Genomic DNA, 15,693 nt, shown 5'->3' with positions numbered 1-15,693 from the left:
GGATGAAATGTAATGACACTGTTGTATAACAAACTCCTTTTGAATCACTGATGCAAATAGCTACAGTGGTTCAAATCACGATAGAGCTGACTGTGCTTAAAGTTCAAGAAAACTTGCATTAAATCTTAAAATTTGATACATTTAAGGGTTGCTGAGGGAATCTTACCATGAGGGGTTTATAATTAAGAAGTTGATCATACAAAGTTGGTTCCAACTTAAACCATGTGCCTTCTTTCATACCATAATGAAGAGATGTTGAGAAGGGAAAGGCACTGGAAATTGGCAGATGTAAACCAGAACCTCCACTCAGTAAGGTCAGAGGATGTGACATGATTTGACAACTGTTTAAGCATCCATGTCATTTTCAATCTAGCGTTGCTCTAATGGGCTGCATCATGGCTGTATGGACTCCTGTTAAGTCAGTGATTTCCATTTTTATTTTATATGTTGTTTCATTTTAAAACATATTTGACCTTTTCTTCCCTATATGGTCATAATGTGTCAAGAGCCTAATAAAGTTGTATGAAATTAAACACTTTGACCCATGTACTGCAGACAGCTCTTTGAAAGTTGTGTGCTGCTGATGAAAGACATGAAATGCAAACAAATCCTGCATGACAGAGCATCATTCATCCTATAAAGAGCTGACACTTAGCAATATTAGATTAAACCCATTTATTTTTGAAGGACAGTGTCCCCCCCCACCAAATGAAGCCTTATATCAAAAACAAATAACTGTAGGAACATAAAAATGTTAGACTTTAGGCTCAACCTCAGTTGTAAATATTTTCCTTTAATATTTTCTGTTGATTGGAATGGCCTGGGAGCTTGTTCAGAGTTCTGGTTCTGAGAAAGCCCTCTTCCCTTTGGAAGGAAGGTAGTGACAAAGCAAGGAAGTGGAGAACAAGGGGTTGAAGTGAAGGAGGTATTGGGTGCATTTCCAGGTTTACATGGCAAACAGAATTAGGAATGCCACCATCAGACAGAAGAGGCCCATAGCCTCAGATAGAGCAAAGCCTAGGATGGCGTAGGAGAAGAGCTGCTGCTTCAGGGAAGGGTTCCTGTGAAGGAGAGCAGACAGGTACAAGGATACATTCAGATTCTGTTCCATTACAACTAAATACATGTAGGTCATCTTGCAGGGTCACTTTTACACCCCCTCGAACAACAGACCTGTAGTACCAATTTTAGCACAAAGTTTCACCATCTACAACAAGAAATGTACCAGTTACACTCTTTGCAACATTTCTGACAGATTTTGGTCTAAGAGCTTATAGTTATTTATGGAATTTTCAGGGGTTTTACTGTTAGTAATAAAATGGACCATTAATTTCACATTGACACATCTCAAAGTCTAGTTGGGGATCGTGTTAGTATGCCACTTTTAGCTTTTCTTCCTGCATTTAATGTTAACGACTGCAGTAATGTAGTTAATCCTGGTGGAAATGTATACACAGCCTTACCTACAAGACAAAAACTCCCTGATTCTGTCACCAGCAGAGTGATAATGCACCAACTAACATTTTAGTACAAAGTGCTTCAAGAACCCACTTTCCACATAAGCCCACAGATTTATGGGGGTTTTTTTGTTTTGTTTTTTCTTCCATCATGCAACTATTTATACTACAACCTGATTTTCAGTTTGTTCTGAGATCAAGAAGCAGCTCTCAGGCACATTTTCTTGGATGGGATTTCAAAAGTTCAATTTCCAGACTGATTTAACCCTCATAATGTCCTCCCGATTTCCATACACCTGTGGTCCTCAGGGGTCAAAAATGTCCCCACTTCATTTGAGTGTTTTTTTTAAAGTATAAATTGTCAATCAATTCAGTGTTACACCATAGTTTTACTTAAGACCAACACATTAACACAAAATTTACCCTACATTATACATTTTAGGGCCACCAGACCTTGTTTACATAAAGGTCTGGTGCCCACCAGAAAACACAATGTTTTCGAGTGGAAATAAACAAAATAAAATATTTAATTGTTTAGATAATTTTGACTAACTACAGAGTGCTGTATGTTGAACTTTAGTGAGAAAGTTTTTTTGAACCATTTAAATTTTTTTTTTTTTTTTTTTTTAAATGGCAGCACATAATCACACCTGTGGTCCTCAGGGGTCAAAAATGTCCCCATCTGGTTTGATTGATACTTAATTAATATGAAGTGGATTTTTCCCCCACTTAATTAAAAATGGTAAATGGTAAAAGGCCTGTATTTATATAGCGCTTTACTAGTCCCTAAGGACCCCAAAGCGCTTTACATATCCAGTCATCCACCCATTCACGCACACATTCACACACTGGTGATGGCAAGCTACATTGTAGCCACAGCCACCCTGGGGCACACTGACAGAGGCGAGGCTGCCGGACACTGGCGCCACCGGGCCCTCTGACCACCACCAGTAGGCAACGGGTGAAGTGTCTTGCCCAAGGACACAACGACCGAGACTGTCCAAGCCGGGGCTCAAACCGGCAACCTTCCGATTACAAGGCGAACTCCCAACTCTTGAGCCACGATCGCCCCACTTAATTCAAACATTTTGATACAATTTCTTTTATTCCATTTCAAATTTAAGTCTGATAAAAACATCATAAAAATGAATTTTCTTTGTTTTCGGGTAAAAAATAAATTAAATCATCAGTTATTGTGATTATTGTTTCACAACCAGAGTCTGTTGCTTTAACAGATTATCACAGACGAGTTTATGTCAAAGTTAATTTAGAAAGCTGTTTTTAAACTACTTCAAGTTTTTTACTGGCAGCAAATAATCACATCTTTTGTCCTCTGGGCTCAAAAATGACCCCGTTTGCTTTGACCGTTTATAAAGCAACAAGTATAAAATATCATCCATCTCTGTGTTTCAAGGTTTTATTCAACTTTATTCCAACTCATTACCTGACAGTTTTCTATATTTTGGCATGGTAGGACACCACGGCATGGGTCTGAGTGAAGGCAAACTTTCATGAGGACAAAGGCGTGTCCATATTTGACACAAGTGCAGGAGGAAACTCCTGTTTATTCCTCTGCACTGGTCCCATCATGGACAGCATTCTTTTCTGCAGTTGCAGGCCTGCAATGTTAGGGACAACTCATGTGTCCTGGCTACAGGACAGACTGTTTGCCATTGTGCACTAGCATGTTCCATGTACAGCTGGACCTGGCATCATATACTGCCCATGGTTTTATCTCATAGTTCCCTGGTTTACTTGGGATGTTCTGTTGGAATGGACAGAGTCCTCTGAAGGGGACTTGGTGCTCATACAGTCACATCAGTACCAGGATCTCACATCACAGCAGGAGAAACACCCACTTGTTGCATACACCTCAAATGGGAGCACGTTTGTGTCATGAACGATCATCTATTGTGTCTTTATCAAGAAATATAACCTTTTTGTGCTTCTATGATTAATATTGTGTTAGTATGAAAACTTCTCTACCAGACTCAGGATGTCATAAACTGGCCGTAGCGACTCTACTGGATGCACGGCCGTAAGAATCAACATACCCACATATGCCTACAGCTGCATTTGATCCATTTTTCCTTCCTCTCTCATTGTCCCTCCTTTGTCATTGAGTTGGCTATAGAGCAGGTCCTCTGCTAATTCTGCTAAGCCCAGTCACTTTCTTTCCAAGCTCCTCAGATTACCATGTCCTGGATGCCTGAGAACCTACTTGAACATAGTTCAGATTCTTCATCCACTTCTGCAGGTGGGTGATGTGCTTTTTCAGAGAAAGGGTAGCATGTGCTCTAAAAATGGACAATATTTTCTTTATTTTCTAACCCTGGATCTTCCTGAACAGTGATTCTCCCTCATTATACTAGAGGACAATATATGCTTTTGTCTTACTGGTCATTGCTTTGATGAGCATACTCTTATTTTACCATGTTGTGCAAAGTATGCAAATCTTCAGTGCAATGGAGGCTTGTGAGCATACTTTGTGTATGTATTATTGTAAGGTCTACCTTACAATACGAAGCACCTTGATGCGACTGTTATGATTTGGCGCAGTATAAATAAAATTTCATTGAATATAGAGCATCTGCCTCCTCATTGTGCTGCCTGTTGTTGTGACCAGTGCTTGACCCCACACATCAGTAATCCAAGATCAAAGAGGTTTGAAAGCAGTATGGTGTGAAAATACAGCTCCTTGCAACACTTTGTACTTCTGATCATTTTGTCCACGAGGACCACAGGTGTTATAAAATCCAATAAAAACCCCATAAATAAATCAAACTACTTAAAATTTATTCCAATCATGCATAGCATGAATATCTTCTATTTTCAGACCATTTGATTAATAAAAACACATTTTTGATAGCAAAAGATTTCTTTAGAGGACAAAAATGACCCAAGGACAACACAAGGGTTTTAAAGAGAATTTAGCAAGCCAGCATATTCTGTCCATTATTAGTTTTATTCAATGGCTTGAAGCAATCAGCCATTAATAGTATGTGTTGCTGCTCATTTTAGTGAGAGAAATGAAGCATTCATATGTTGCTATAGATGTAAAGACAGAGCGTTAGTCAGATGCTTAAAATGACTCTTCCAATGTCTGTCGATGCAAATAAGGAACTGATGACAGCTTGACCAGCTTTCAAGTCTTCAAATTAGTGAAGTTTTAAAACAGACACTACTGGTAGTCTCCCCTCCCCCCCAAAACAACTATGCAACCCTTCAAGCTGATGCATAAAAACATTACCTGGCATAGCCAATGATAAGGCTGCCAAACACTGTTCCGATTCCAGCTCCAGAACCAGCCACACCAACTGTGGCAGCACCAGCACCAATGAACTTGGCAGCAGTGTCAATATCACAGGAAATGGTGCTGGTCCGGAAGGAGCGGGTCAGGACTGCAGATTGGCTGACTGGCAACAGGGCCTGGGTGAAGACAAAAGAAAATGCATGTTTATGAGTATTACATTAACAATTTGAAACATTTGCAGCCTTTAACTAACAAACTGATTGCATCTAAACAAGATAAACAAGATCCTTGAAATTACTTTTGGAAACCACCACTCAGTGTAAAACTATTAAATTAGTTTTGAGTCATGTCACTCATCCCATAAGCACATCACAGTACTGATTTTACATGTTGCAAGTGAACAGTGCAGTGATTCAGTTAAAGTATTGACCTGTTGCTCCACTGTGCTTTCAGGTCTGTTGAAGAGAGAAACTGTGACTGGCCGTGTCAGGACTCTGGAACCCCCACGCAGCTGTAAGCAGACCAAAACATTACAAGTAAACAATCTGAGCAACCAAGAGAAGAACCAAGCACCGGGTTAAGTGATAATGAATATATTTGTGTTTAATTTAAAGCTCTTCACAGCATTTTCGAAACAGCACAAGTGTTATATTTTGGCGTGAACATCAACACGCAACAGCATGACTGGACTATGAAGCAAATCGCCCAACCCAGTTGGCACAGTGAGTTTTGCACTGTACATCAAGATGCCGTTAAAGGTTTTTAGCTGGCAATGCCACTGTTCAAGCTGCATGATTTGATCATATTATGTTAACACTACTTTCACATCCCTGTGGTAAAATATTCCAAGTAACTGATAAGTCTTTGCATGAAAATAAAACCAATTGAAACTTGAACGGTTTATGTTTCACCCCAAACAATTAAAACATGAATTAATGAAGAACATGATGATTTAACTATCACGTTATCAGGTAACATACCACAGCAGGAGAAGTGACAAACTTGGTGCAGAGATACATGGCTGGAATCTAGAGAGAAAAATTTTAAAGTTAGTGTTCCGACACATTCATTTCTAGATAGTGAGAAGGATTCAGTCCAAGGTGACACAGTATCTTCAGTTAGAGAAGGCAGAAGTGACCTTCAAAAACTTGGCAGGTATGCATTTAGGCAAGCCACAATTAATTTGGATATACAACAGTCATGGTGATGTGGGAAAGTGGATAAACATTTTTTGGGGAAAGATGGGATTTAACAATGTTCATATTTGTTTCAAAGAATAAAAACCCCAAGAACTGACAAGGTATAGATCCCAGTTCTGCACCCTTTTACTTGCACATCTTGAAAGACATACTGTGGATAGTTTCCATGTGCAAAATTGATCTTGTAAGTTGTTTTTTTAAATTTAATAAAGGAAGAGCCATTTCAAATACAGGACGGGTATGATAGCAAAAACTGATGGGCTTGCTGTTGCCTGATGCACCTCATCTAATCCAATTTGAATGCTTACTATCAGGGTCAACTCTAAACAAACTAATAGATGTCCACTTACGTTGCACAACGAATGGCTTTGAGACAATTCAGGACATTTCTACTTACTGTGAACAGAGCCGTAATTTTTTATTTTTAAAGGCCAGTTTACTGAGGAAAAAAACCAACAACTTAGTTTCAATCCTTTAAGTCCCCTGCTTAGACAGGGGTCTCAGGGGGGTTGAATTATTGTCCTAGAGCAGCACCGGAGCTAAGCTACTTAGCACACAGCCCTGAAGGTCAAAAGTGGACAGCAAGCAGGCACATAAGGCCAAGACGACAAGCACGGCGCACGACACTAAACCATTTCAAGCCAGGCTAAGATGCAGTGACAAAAGGTTATGTGACACCACTCGTGTCCACAGCGGCGTCCTTGCATGCGCGTACTGATTCAAAGCTCGGCAGGCCCAGACTGTCAGACACTTTACGTTTAGCTTCCTGTCATGGTAGCTTGTCCGCGATAAACCCGGCATAGGACCCGTTGCTTGAGTGGCGAAGCAACAACCACAGCAAAATTGACTCTTCATCTTAATACTAGCCTAAGTTCACGTATATGAATGCAGCTAAAAATACAATTCTGTCATTCATCAGAACCACATCATTCAATAAACGTCCTAGCATGCTAGCAATCCAATGCTACCACTAACAATTAGACATACGAACATAAGATATACTACGCCATTTAAATGCCAGAAAACAAAAATAATAAAACGCCTTAACTGAGTAGAGACGAAGTGTATGAAGTAATACAGGCAAATATTACCGGTTAGATACGGATTTCAGGGACTCCTGAATTAGTTGGTCTTGTGCACAGCTGCAGTCAAAAAAGGCAGGACGCGTTAAACCGTCACCTTGTCATTTATAAGCTTAGCGTCTACGTCCTAAACGCTCATTGGTCAGAAACATCCACTCTTCATTCATAACTGACCCAGCTTGTCAGGCTAGCTAGCCTATCAGATAGAGCTTTGTTGAACCACTAATGCTGTGACTGGCCGTTACTTTTAAGAAGGTGGGACCAAAGGAAACTTTATTATTTTACTGGACAATATTGCCGGGAATGTCGAATCTACGTGGAGCGATGTTTTAAAGCACATTCAATCCTATAAATATATATTATTTTTTGGAAAGTCCAGATCGCTTGAGTAAGTCAGGGTGCGTTCTATTCGTCCATTTTGCTTAGGAAACTTCTTTGACACGTGACCCGGAAGTATCTCTGTAGAGGCCATGATGCGTTCCGGATGAAGTCGGAATTCGTAATTTCCGAGTTCCCAGTCGGAAATGTGAGATGTTTCAATTCTCAAAAGCTAAGGAAATTAGGTTCACTGTTCCTTTATTACCTCACTGATTAAAGGATAGAAATAATAATAATTCACAATTCATCATAATTCATTTCGACCATTCATGAAAACATTTCAAATTCAAATTTTATTTGTCACGTACACAGTCATACACAGTACGATATGTAGTGAAATGCTTGGACAACTGCTCGTGACCTAAAGAAAACAAAAAGGAAAAGGCTATGAATAAGATAGGAAATAAATATGAAAAATTAAAAAGGGTAAATTTAACTAGGAAGGAATAAAATATAAATTAAGGTTAAGAATGAAATAACTGTACAACACAAATTAGAATGAAGGGTAAATTTAACTGGGAAAGAATAAGATAAAATATATAAATTAAAGTTGAAAATAAAATAACTGTACAGCACAAATTAGAATGAAGGGTAAATTTAACTGGGAAATAATAAGATAAAATATATAAATTAAAGTTGAAAATAAAATAACTGTACAACAAAATACACAATATAGAACTATATAAGAATGTATGAAGAAATATAAATAAATATATACACAATAACAGCAGCTGTACAAGTATTAACTGGAAATGGAGAATGTAGTGACCAGTGTTGTGCAATCCACATTATGTCTTGTGCAGTGTAAATATGCTTAAAGTGATTTAAGTGATGAAGTGAAAACAATGTCCAGAATGTCCAGTGTGTGTGTAAGAACTATATGTGTGGGTCAGTACTGTGTGGTGGTGTGATTGAGAGACCGTATCGCCTGCGGGAAGAAGCTCCTCCTCAGTCTCTCTGTGTTGGTCTTCAGGGAGCGGAATCGCTTTCCTGACCTCAACAGAGAGAACAGTCCGTTGTTGGGATGGCTGAGGTCCTTCACGATCTTCCTGGCCTTGGTCCAGCACCGCCTGCTGTAGATTGAGTGCAGGTCAGGGAGCTCGGAGCGGATGGTGCGCTCAGCTGACCGCACAACCCTCTGTAGAGCTCGTCTGTCCTGCATGGTGCTGTTCCCGAACCAGGTTAAGATGTTTCCCGCCAGGATGCTCTCTATGGTGCACGAGTAAAAGTTCCTGAGCACCTTGGAGGGCAGTTGGAAGTCTCTCAAGCGTCTGAGGTGGTAGAGACGCTGACGGGCCTTTTTCACCACAGTGTTGATGTGACAGGACCATGACAGGTCCTGCGTGATGTGAACTCCGAGGTATTTGAAGCTCTCCACTCTCTCCACTGGGCACTCGTTGATGACGGGGGTCTGGTAGTTCCTCTCCTGCTTAGTGCTGAAGTCCACTATCAGCTCCTTTGTCTTACTGACGTTTAGAAGGAGGTTGTTCCTCTGGCACCAGTTCTCCAGATTCCTAATCTCCTTCAGGTAGGCCGTCTCGTTGTTATCAGAGATCAGGCCCACCACGACGGTGTTGTCAGCAAACTTGATGATGGTGGTGGAGCTGGTAGTGGCCACACAGTCATATGTGTACAAAGAGTACAGCAGGGGGCTCAGAACACACCCCTGGGGGGCTCCAGTGCTGAGAGTGGTGGAGGCTGAGACATGTCCGCCCATCCTTACTGCCTGTGGTCTGCCAGTTAGGAAGTTGGAGATCCACTGACACATAGATGAGCTGAGTCCCAGATGCTCCAGCTTGGTGGTGAGTGTGGAGGGAATTATGGTGTTAAATGCAGAGCTGTAGTCTATGAAGAGCATTTTAACATAATTCCCCCTTCTAGTGTCCTTCATTTGCCCTAATAAACAGTTTATAACAATGACACAATTTAAGCATTAGTAAGTAAAGTTTATGCATTGCTCCTCCTTAGTATGCAATATATATACAGGGCCTCAGGGAGGGGGTAAGGCAAGTACTACTTGTTCGATGGGTATTTTGTGTGACAACATCTATGCTGAGGGTTATTTTACCTTGTAAAACATTTATAAAATTATGACATGAAATAAAATTAAATACTCAAGACTTCAACAAGTCTCAGCTATCTTTAAAACAGCAAAATTACATAGACAAAGATCAAAGAGCAACAGAACATACCAATATTTTCTGCCAGATGCAACTATTACACCATCTGAGGTTTGCAGAATACTGAAATGTATGTAAGATCTGATCTGAACCAGACTTTGTAAGAGGGCTTTAGGAGAGAAAGATACACTGAGCAGTTCAAATTCAAATTCAAATTCAAATTCGGGGCTATTCGGGGCCTGAACCAGGTGTAGGACTGGACTCTCCCAAACAGGTCACTATAAGACTGGACTCTCACACACGTCACCACACGCACCACCACACATTTCCTATAATCCTATAATTCCTATAATTTATAATCCTTATCTTTATAATCTCTTCTGCTATTTGCACATTCTTTACTGTAAATTCCTAAGTTAATTTGTAAATTTTTGTAGTAAACTGTAAATTGTAAATATTGTAAAACTTTTCTTCTGTCATTTAATGGTCGGGCATTGTACAGCTACAAGCATTTCACCCCCATGTCATACTGTGTATGGTTGTGTGTGTGTGTGACAAATAAAATTTGAATTTGAATTTGAGTTTGAATTTGAACTGAGAGAGTGCATGTGAATAATCTCGCAGATCTTCCCCATCTAGTTGGCGGCGTGCATAGAACGCATGCAAGAGCTGTGGTGTGGTGCGCTTCTCTCTAAACGCCTCCCTCAAATATGAAAATAGATCACTCGGTTGCTTCACCTGGTCTGCCATACGTAACTTAACTTCCTCTAGGGCAGACCCTTTCATTCATCAACAGTGTAAGAATCTTTTGCTGGTTCCCCACTAAAAGGTACAATCACCTTTTCTCTTGGAATGTAGACAACAGATCTGGTTGGAACATTACCCATATTAGCAATACTAGACATAACAGCATCACGTTTCCTACTCAGATCGTTAATCTGTGTTTGCAGCTGCACCAACGGTTACCTGCACTGTCAAACAAAGAGGCAGCTTGACTGTCTTCAAAAGCTGTTTGCCCAACAAGGGGATATTGAATTCTATAAGCTAAAGCCATAAATATGTGTGTCTGAGTCTTCCATCAAAAGTTACAGCTATCTTTATGAAGCTGTACATAAACGCTTTATTTCGCCAAGGCACTGCGTTTCTTACTGTTACATGCATTCGAATGGAGTGCTCGCCCGAAACAAAGTATAGGTTTTCGTTTTGTGAATAATTTGAAAATCTTAGCTCAAACAGCTGCAAAAATTGTTTGGTCAACACGGGGATATTGAATTCTATAAGAGAAAGACATGTGTGTCTGAGTCCTCTATCATAAGTTACAGCTATCTTTATGAAGTTGTACAAAAACGCTTTATTTCGTCTTTCATCTTCACCACACCAGGGCATGTGCTGCTGGCTGATACCATCCACATTACACCAGGGCCTTTGCTACTCGTTGATACCATCCACATTTCACCAGGGCTTGTGTTGCTGGCTGATGCCATCCACAATACAACAGGGCCAGACTGAGGACATTCACATTACACCAGGGCCTGTGGTGCTCGCCAATACCATCCACATTTCACCAGGGCCACTGTTGTTGGCTGAGGCCATACACATTACACCAGGGCCTGTGCTGCTGACCGATATCATGCACATTTCACCAGGGCCAGTGGTGTTGGCTAAGGCAGTTTACATTACACCAGGGTGTGCGGTGCTGACCAATACCATCCATATTTCACCAGGGACAGTGTTGTTAGATGAGGCCATCCACATTACAACAGGCCCTGCCAATTACTGGCTGAGGCCCTGTAGCTGTCAATGAAACAGGCCTTTCAGAATAAACTGCTCATTGGTTTCCATTTCATAAATCACGTTTTAAAGTTTAACTGCTTACAACATCTGTCAAGAACAAAAACAAACCCTTCGTATGTGCGTGCCATATTAAATTTTATTTTTTAAAGAAAACATTTTCTTAAATCCAGATATATACAAATACTCTCAAGTACAATCAAAGTCAAATAAAATAAGAAAAATACGAAATCTAAACTAAGGTTTAAAAATGAATGTTTCCTGTCTCATTGGAAGGCTTTGAGTTTTTCTACATGTGTTTCTGTGTGTTTAAGTGAGTTTGTGTCTGTAAGCCTTTAAAGGAGAATGTGGAGGCTGCAGTGAAGAGAAGGGAGCATATCAGCATTCTGGAGTTTGCCCTGTGCAAAGTTTCTGTGCTGCTGAAAACAAGATGTTATGAATGGTGTAGACTTTAATTAATATTAATAATAAACCACTCAGGTCAGCGGCTCAGTGTTTTACCAGTCCTGTACACTTTTATTGGCTTGTGAAAAAAGCTTTATTTTTATATTTTAAACATTAATTCTATTTAATTGAGACAGCAATTTAAATCATTTCACTTGAAAAAGGTTTGAAAACCTTGAAGTAAATAAGGTCTAGTACACCTCGTGCCCCCCTTTAGACTCAGCCCTGTTTGCTTCAGCTTTTAGAAACCCTTATAATTGAAACATGGTATCAAACTAAGTTAACAGTTCACCAGAGTATTTTAATACAACTTCACGTTGTTTGTTGATCAGGTGCTTTGATGAAGGACTCCTGCTCACTTTTTCCCAGTAAAGGTTTTAATGGTGATCACAGGGACAGCGCTGCTGTTTCGCTCAGCTTGACATCAGCATCTCGGTCCACCCTCTTTTCTCTTCGCGGTGTGTAAACAGACTCCGGCTCCACGTTAAACTGTTTCAGTACTGCACTGCAGGTCCGGTCAGGTGCTGAATCTACATCCACACTGTTTACAGTCCCAGCGACAGATAGCGAGAGGTGAAGCATGTAGAGGCAGGTGTCCCGTACTGGGCTCTGGCTCAGTCTGTCTTCCTAAGCCAGGGGATCGGCAACCTTTAAGCCCCAAAGAGCCATTTGGACCCAGTTTCCACGAAAAACAAACAAACAACTTATGAAATCCCTGAAGTGCTACAGAGAAAATAAAATGTTATTTATGTAATAAACACATTTGGAACAATGTTCAGAACAAAGTGTCTGCAGCTGCATTTTAAACCTTACTTTACACATGTTTAGTTCAGTGTTAAAGTCATTTTAGCCTCATGCTTACATCTCTAAGATCCAACTGTGACAATTTTCTATCAGTCAGCTTATAAGACAAATCACTCATGATTAATGTGTAACAGAAAATGAGACGAGATGATGATAAATGTGTGATGTAATCACTGTCTCCGCTCTTATATGTTGACAAATGAATAAGTATAAAAACAGCAAACTATCATAAATTTGGGATTTCAGTGTTTGTAAAAATGTAAACTTCCATCCATCCATCCATTTTCATCCGCTTTGTCCGGGGCCGGGTCGCGGGGGCAGCAGCCTAAGCAAAGAGGCCCAGACCTCCCTCTCCCCAGCCACCTCCTCCAGCTTATCCGGGGGAATACCAAGGCGTTCCCAGGCCAGCCGAGAGATATAATCTCTCCAGCGTGTCCTGGGTCTGCCCCGGGGCCTCCTCCCGGTGGGACATGCCTGGAACACCTCACCCAGGAGGCGCCCAGGGGGCATCCTTGTCAGATGCCCGAACCACCTCAGCTGGCTCCTTTCGATGTGGAGCAGCAGCTGCTCTACTCTGAGCCCCTCCCGGATGGCCGAACTTCTCACCCTATCTCTAAGGGAGAGGCCAGCCACCCTTCGGAGGAAGCTCGTGGCCATAGGTGAGGGTAGGGACGTAGATCGACCGGTAAATTGAGAGCTTCGCTTTTACACTCAGCTCCCTCTTCCCCACGACGGACCGGTGCAGCGTCCGCATTACTGCAGCTGCAGCCCCAATCCGTCTGTCGATCTCCGGCTCCCTTCTCCCATCACTCGCGAACAAGACCCCGAGATACTTGAACTCCTCCACTTGGGGCAGGAACTCATCCCCGACCCGGAGTGGGCACTCCACCCTTTTCCGGCTGAGAACCATGGCCTCAGATTTGGAGGTGCTGTAAACTTGTACAAGTTAATTCGCTGCTCTACGCACTCTGACAGTGACTTGATGAAACAGGAAATGAACTGGAGGGCCAGTCAGCTGATTCAGGTGCAGCTCTCAGATTTCAGGGTGTTGTCTAAACCAGCTTCCTTCCCCCCGGGACGCTTCCTCGAGCTGGCTGCACATATTTAACACAAATACACACCACGAGTTGATCTTTGACTTCAACATGAGTCTGCCCATACGGAAAAGAAATAGTAAAAACTTATATGTGATTACTCATGAAAGTGGCCACTTTCATGAGTAAATCATATAAGGCTTACATGATTTACTCATGAAAGTGGCCACTTTCGCATTACTTTCATACATTGTTTTAGTAAGTATCCAAAACATACAAGTTTCATTATATAATTTTTCAAGGGATCTTATATCTGTTTTCACACTTATATGCTTTTCATACAAGTTTCACACAAGACAGATACAAACTTTATAGGATTTATATATATCTTTTCCATATGGGTGAGTAAGCTCAGACTGGAGGACTGTGGGAAAGGCACTGCAATGTATTTCAGGGTTGGAGCAAACATTTAGTGGCACTTCCCCTCAGACTGGCCAATTGTGACACTTGTTCTGCATTAATCAGTGTCCAAGTATCACAGCTGCTGTGAACATTGCATCCATGATCCTTCAGTTTTGCAGAGTGACAATTATTTTATTAATATTAGTACTCAGTATGAATGGGTTCACCTAACACCTGCGCAATTAATAAATACATCTTGGTAATCAGGGTGGCCACCTTAATAAGGTAGTGTTAAAAAAAATTGTCACTTTTGGATCTAGAAAAGACAACATGATGGCCGAGACTCACCTGAGCCACTCTGACTCAGGTGAGTCTGGGTTTATGCTCGAGGAAGAGCTGCGCATTAAAACAAACAAATATAAATAAGCGGCATTGTTGGACTGTAAACTTTTATCAGCTTTTTAAGCTTCGTGACTGTAAAAAGGTGCTGTTGTTATTACATGACTCTATACAGAAATAATGGTACTAAAATGAGACAAAAATATCAAAGTGCCAGCATGTGAAACATGGCCAGTATAACCACAGAACAAAAACAGAAGAATAAATATGCAGAAACACTGACAATAATTTGAAGGAACCAAAATAAGAATTTCTTTGCTTTGTGTGATGCAGAGAAAAGAAACCATAAGGTCACAGAAGAAGACCAAAGTAATGTCCACAATGCAGCAATAATCACCAGAACTGTTATTAAATCGTGTTAATTCTGTGTAATTCTAACAATGCAGAACAGGTTGTTTTGGCTTTAATAGCAAGAAAAGCAGGTGTATGTGCATTATTTCCCTTTGTATTCTGATTGGCTGGTTTTAATTAGTTGCTTTGAATTCTCTGACAGGAAGAGCTCTATTTGGATGAGTACGAGGCAGAGCCTGTGGCACATGTGTTTCTATTGTAAATGAGACAGCAGGTCTCAGTGGGACTGCCTGTATAAATAAAGGTTAAATAAATAAACATGAGGTAAAGAGCTCACAGAGAAGAGACCTGAATGTTCACGATGGCTCTACCTCTCAATTTAATGAGTGTAAAGTAATTAAGAACATTTGGTCCTGAATTTTCACAGCTGGCTGAAGGACATTCTGAGCTCCTCCTCCCTCATGCTACGATCCAATCGCTGTGTCTCACACTCTAGCAGGGACGTGCAGAGGGGAGGGGGGGGGGGGGCTAGAGGGGCTTGAGCACCCGCCCCTTTCCTGATGAGTGCCCAAAGTGCCCTTTTGTTGAGGCAACTTTTAAATTTTTTTTATTTATTTATTTATTTTTTTTTATGTGTGTGTGCGTGCGGAGTCCTGTCTGTGCCCCTCAACAATAATATTTAACTATTAATCATAGTTTTGCTAAATAAAAGGATCTGGCTTGCATCAGTCACATGATCACATTTAACCAATGATCGCCCTCGACGGCAGAACGCGCTGGTTACGAGCCGGGAACGAGCTCACAAAGAGCACGCGCATTTTTTGCGGTCCGGAGCTGTAGGAGAAACACAAGTTAACTCAGAGACACAGACTGATGCGACAAACCCAGTAAGTAGGTGTACAGCGTACACTGTAGTGTGTAGCACCCAGGAGTATTAGCTTATTACGTACACGTTGGTAAGCTGTCTTGTTGCAACTGACGAACTGAAACAAACGAGCGTGCTGTGTGTGCAACAGCGCGACAAACATTACCTGTCCTT

General features: G+C 41.1%; 1 protein-coding gene across 1 annotated transcript; it reads right to left on the bottom strand.

Annotated features, from left to right (window-relative positions):
• Positions 1 to 660: 660 nt before the first annotated feature.
• Positions 661 to 7,132, bottom strand: atp5mc1 (ATP synthase membrane subunit c locus 1). Its single transcript, XM_085403109.1, has 5 exons — positions 7,001 to 7,132; positions 5,691 to 5,738; positions 5,141 to 5,221; positions 4,708 to 4,886; positions 661 to 1,061 (listed from the first exon to the last, which is right to left on the bottom strand). Exons 2-5 carry the CDS (start codon positions 5,727 to 5,729, stop codon positions 947 to 949), a joined length of 414 nt encoding a protein of 137 aa, XP_085259235.1. The 5' UTR covers positions 5,730 to 5,738; positions 7,001 to 7,132; the 3' UTR covers positions 661 to 946.
• Positions 7,133 to 15,693: the final 8,561 nt, after the last annotated feature.

This window comes from Rhamphochromis longiceps, linkage group LG4, assembly GCF_057381845.1.
Source record: "Rhamphochromis longiceps isolate RC_006_pf linkage group LG4, R_longiceps_female_GT1.1, whole genome shotgun sequence".
Classification (NCBI taxonomy): domain Eukaryota; kingdom Metazoa; phylum Chordata; class Actinopteri; order Cichliformes; family Cichlidae; genus Rhamphochromis; species Rhamphochromis longiceps.
The sequence above is the reverse complement of the archived record's forward strand: the minus strand, read 5'-3'. Positions and strand labels throughout refer to the sequence as shown.

Coding starts and splice junctions, on each gene's coding strand:
- atp5mc1 (XM_085403109.1), bottom strand. CDS start 5,729: ATGTATCTCTGCACCAAGTTTGTCACTTCTCCTGCTGTG. Junction 5,222..5,690: donor TTGTCACTTCTCCTGCTGTG/GTATGTTACCTG, acceptor GTCTGCTTACAG/CTGCGTGGGGGTTCCAGAGT. Junction 1,062..4,707: donor CTTATCATTGGCTATGCCAG/GTAATGTTTTTA, acceptor TCTCCTTCACAG/GAACCCTTCCCTGAAGCAGC.